A 4,383-nucleotide genomic window follows, 5' to 3' on the forward strand; every position below is an offset into this window, starting at 1 on the left:
GTCGTCTCGTACCTCTCTTAGCTTCCCGGGGGGCGTGGGGGCGGTGGTGCGTGCACTCTGCGTCCACCTCCGATCCACCCCCGTTTAGTTGTCTGCTCTGAAGGAGGAGGAGGAGGGACGCTACACCTTCTCCCGGAAAAGGCTGAGCTTGGTAAAACAATCCGGACCTGGGAGAGTTGAGGCGCTCTCTCATTTGCCTGACTCTGACGTCCTTCATACCAGCAGTAGGATCCCTGGTTTCAAGACCGAGCACCACCGGGTCCGGATGAAGGACTCGTGCATATTGAATGGCTCGTTGCCATCAAATTGTAAGCCTTCTGTGACTAGTGGGACAATGTCCATTGCCCAGGCAAAAAAGAGAGGATTCCAGAGCCGAGGCCAGTGTACAACGCTGGATAACAGAACCATTACCCCAGCGCTGTTGTGGAGGTTCTTGACACGGACGGTCCAACAAGCTTACTGTTACGTCTTTATTGTCGTCCTTAATGAAAGGAATAACAAGTCCGCTGGTCATGATGGGACTCTGGCTCAAACTCTTAGGGAAGGTGGAGCCGCTCTCCTGCAGCACACCAATTCCACTGGAGTAGAAATAGAAATACCCCCAAAATACCCCATAATCTCACAGAATCTCACTCTTTAAAAAGGCTGACTGTGGGAACTGCAGGTTTCATCCTCCCATGTCCACCACAAGGAGGACAATTCGCCGGATTCTGTTTGTGACCTCCGGTCAGCAACGTCAGACTCTTCGACCCAAACAGGTTCAAGGCCGAGACCGAGGGTTTCCGGCGCGTCCATTATGAAGCTTCATGGCGCTGCTCGTTCAGAAGATCTGTAGATGATACACTGCATTGCTGATGCGTTTGCAAAGGCATACAAAGCTGCTCGGGCTGTCTCTGATCATGCACAAGACACAAGTTCTTCACCGGCGACCACCAAACAGCCAACACCAATACCTGCCTTGACAATGTTTATCACCTGCCATACCTGCGCAGTCACCACCAAAGCTGACGTTAAAATCAGCCCTGCACCCATGGGGGCTTTGCCAGACTCAGAAGAGGAGTTTTTGTGAGGAGTGGGACATGTCAGTGAAGATCAAACTACTAGTACTGCAGAGCCCAGAGTACAGAGCCCTGGAATCCCTGCGCCAGAGAGGCCTGGAGATCCATATCAGCACCGGGCCACAGATGCACAACAAACCGTTGCGTAAGAAGAAGCAAACATCAACTCCATCGAACACCAGCTCAGATGGAAGGCCTGAGTCACATCTCTCGGAGCAGATTGTCTGATCCCAGCTACATGCAGGCGAACGGGCCCCCGGAGGGCCCGGCGTTACGTAACACAACTATTTGGGGGGACCCCACCCAGGATACATCCACATGGAGGTACTGGGCTGATGAGGGGGAAAGACCTCCATCGGGCCGCAAACGAAGAGCGGTTGCAAAGGAAGGAGAGGATCTCCACCGAGAACAGCCATGCGCCTCCCACCACCACCACCAACACCACCACCACCACCACCCTGCAACCCCCGCCCACCCTGCAGCCACGAGGGGTTCCAGGAACGGCTTTAAGTTTTTGGGGGGACTAGACACGTTCCCCCGTGTTTATTTTCGATCAATAACTTCCGCACCTTCCTCTCTACCCCCTCACCCCACCACCCCCTCCATATACGTAACTCTATTCCCTTCTATTTGGTTCCCCCACTTTGAATGATCTTTTTGAGTCTTCTTTTATTTTTATTATATTTTATTTATATAATTCTATTCACTAACTGCATTAGGTTTTAGGAATCAGTTAGTTTAGTTAGTTAGATAGGTAGGAATTAGTTAGGCTGTTATGTTCAGTTTAGAACATATTGCGCATAATCTCCGGGTGCGTTGCAAAGACATTTCGCTGCATATTATGTATGAACGTATGAATATGTATGTGACGAATACACCTCTTGAATCTTGACTCTTCCCTTGTCAGCCTTCACTTTGGCCCGTCACTGATTGAAAGGCACATTGGTTACCACGGCAATGGCACAGAAGCGGAAAGCAAGAGGACACTTTCTATATACTTTTTTCTAATGCACATTGTCACATTCTTTTTCTCAGTTTTGGAGAGACTGTGTGTGTGTGTGTGGGGCGTGGTGGGTGTCAGGGTTCCCCACGGGCCGACCTGAAGACCTCTGGACCGAAAAGCGAAGCGGAGCGGTGCTTCTGGAAACAAACCCCTCATCCCGTCCCCTCTCCTCCTCCCCTTCTTCTACTTCCCTTCTCCTTTTCTTGCAGATGAACAGCACTCTGGTACGAGATCCTCGGCAGGGATTTAGGAAAAGCTTCTCTGCCGCCGCCATAAACGTCTGGATCGTGAATTCAACTGAAATAACCTAAGATGCTCGATTTTAAACATGTATGAAAACAATAATCTTATTGATTTGGACACATTCTCATTCCTGATACCAGTCACCATTCTGCTTGGCGGTAGATTACACGTGTTTTAACGGAACAGACACACACACACACACACACACACACACACACACACACACACACACACACACACACACACGCGCAGCTCTGCAGGAACGATCGATAGGCTGTTCAGACGAGGGCCATCCAAGAGAAAAAAAATGTAAAAAGAGCGAGAGATGAAACGGAGAATCAATGAAAGCCGTGCACTGCCCGTACATCACGGGTGTTATGAAGCCACCTCTCCTCTCTCTCTCTCCCTCTCCTCTCTCTCTCTCTCTCTCTCTCCCTCTCCTCTCTCTCTCTCTCTCTCTCCCTCTCCTCTCTCTCTCTCTTTCTCTCCGTCCGACACCGTGTCACTATGTCTCTTTATCTGTCAATCACTCTTTCTCTGTCTCTGTCTCTGTCTCTCTCTCTCTCTCTCTCTCTGTCTGTCTCCCTCTCTCTCTCTCTGTCTCTCTCTCTCTCTCTGTCCGTCTCTCTCTCTCTCTCTCTCTCTCTCTCTCTCTCTCCATCACTCTCTCCAGATGAATATGGACATGGTATCGATCTGGTGTGGCATCCATGGTGCCGGTCCTTCCACAGAGGACATGGTTCCAGTTTGTCTCCTCCCCCTCCTCTCCCTCCTCTCCCCCCCTCACCCTCCTCCCTCTCCTCTCCCTCCTCTCTCTCCTCCCTCTCCTCCCCCTCCTCTCCCTCCTCTTCCTCCTCTCCCTCCTCTACCTCCTCCCCCTCCTCACCCTCCGCTCCCTCCCTCCTCTCCCTCCTCTCTCTCGTCTCCCTCCTCTCCCTGCTCACCCTCCTCTCCCTCCTCTCCCTCCTCTTCCTCCTCACCCTCCTCTCCCTCCTCTCCCTCCTCTTCCTCCTCACCCTCCGCTCCCTCCCTCCTCTCCTTCCTCTCCCTCCTCTCCCTCTGCTCCCTCTCTCATTAGGAGCAGCCTCGTTGGAGGGTCGAAACTCAAATTGTTTTTTATTTCATAAATGATTTGAGGCTGCAAATGCCAAACGTTCGGGAGCTAAATGAGGCCGATATCACACAAAACATTTCAAAATGAAACCAGAAACTGGAGATCATGTGTCAAAGCAGACGGCTATTAGCGGTTGATGTGCTGTATGCATTCAGTCACATTAAGCGACATGTTTCCCCAATGTGGAAAGTGACTATACCTTTGCACCATTTTTAAGAATTTATGATTTACTCCAAATTTGCAATCAAGTTTGCAATCAATGTCATTCTTGTCGTTACGCCATTTTAAATTAAGCAATTTGGTTTGTAACATAATTAGTTTTAGCCTTTAATTTGACGACTTTTAATCTATCTTGTTATTTGTATTTAAGTTCAGTACACATCACTCTCCCTTTTTTTGGCTGTGGTGTCTTGTTTGTCTCGATAACGCCGGGAAAAGAAAAAAAACACGAGCTCCCATATCTGAAATCTGGGTCATGTTATAATCCCTCAAGTCGCCCAACGGGCCGGAATCCAGGGGCTAAAAAGGAATTGCATTGTATTTTGGTGGAAGGAAGCTTCTCTTTCACCTGAGGGTGACGCTCATATCAGGGCTCTGCACCGTCCCTGCAGCCGGAGGAGAGGCGAGACATCTGTCGCCCCAAATCTGAGATCAGCGCCCCTGCGGAAGTGCAGTGTCGATCCGAACAGTCGGTTTGTCAGCCTGTTTGTCTCTTATTCTGTTTATCGCTGGCTGCCCATCGGTCTCTCTGTCTTTCTGTCTTCACTCTTCTTTCACAGCTGGTGAATATCTTGTCAGCCTGTCTTCCCCCTTGGGACTTGAACAACGTCTCGATGCCCAAAAAGGACATTCAGCCTCCCTCCTCCCTCAGTCCAATAGGATCATGGAGGAATAACTAATACAGGATCCTGATTGGACACCGAGTCAGGCTGCTCTTCCTTCTGAGTGCATGTGTTTCTATGTAT

The 4,383-nt window shown here is 50.0% G+C and overlaps 1 protein-coding gene across 1 annotated transcript in view; it reads left to right on the forward strand.

The window, feature by feature from the left end:
• Nucleotides 1–1,079: 1,079 nt before the first annotated feature.
• Nucleotides 1,080–4,383, forward strand: part of LOC307234853 (glycerophosphodiester phosphodiesterase domain-containing protein 5-like) — a gene marked incomplete at its 5' end in the record, with an annotated part of 29,933 nt that continues 26,629 nt past the window's right edge. Inside the window, one exon of the mRNA XM_080006717.1 lies at nt 1,080–1,203. Coding sequence (XP_079862843.1) covers nt 1,080–1,203 — 124 coding nt within the window. The remainder of the gene's footprint in view (nt 1,204–4,383) is intronic.

Source organism: Zeus faber, assembly GCF_960531495.2.
Source record: "Zeus faber genome assembly, chromosome: 9".
NCBI lineage: Eukaryota > Metazoa > Chordata > Actinopteri > Zeiformes > Zeidae > Zeus > Zeus faber.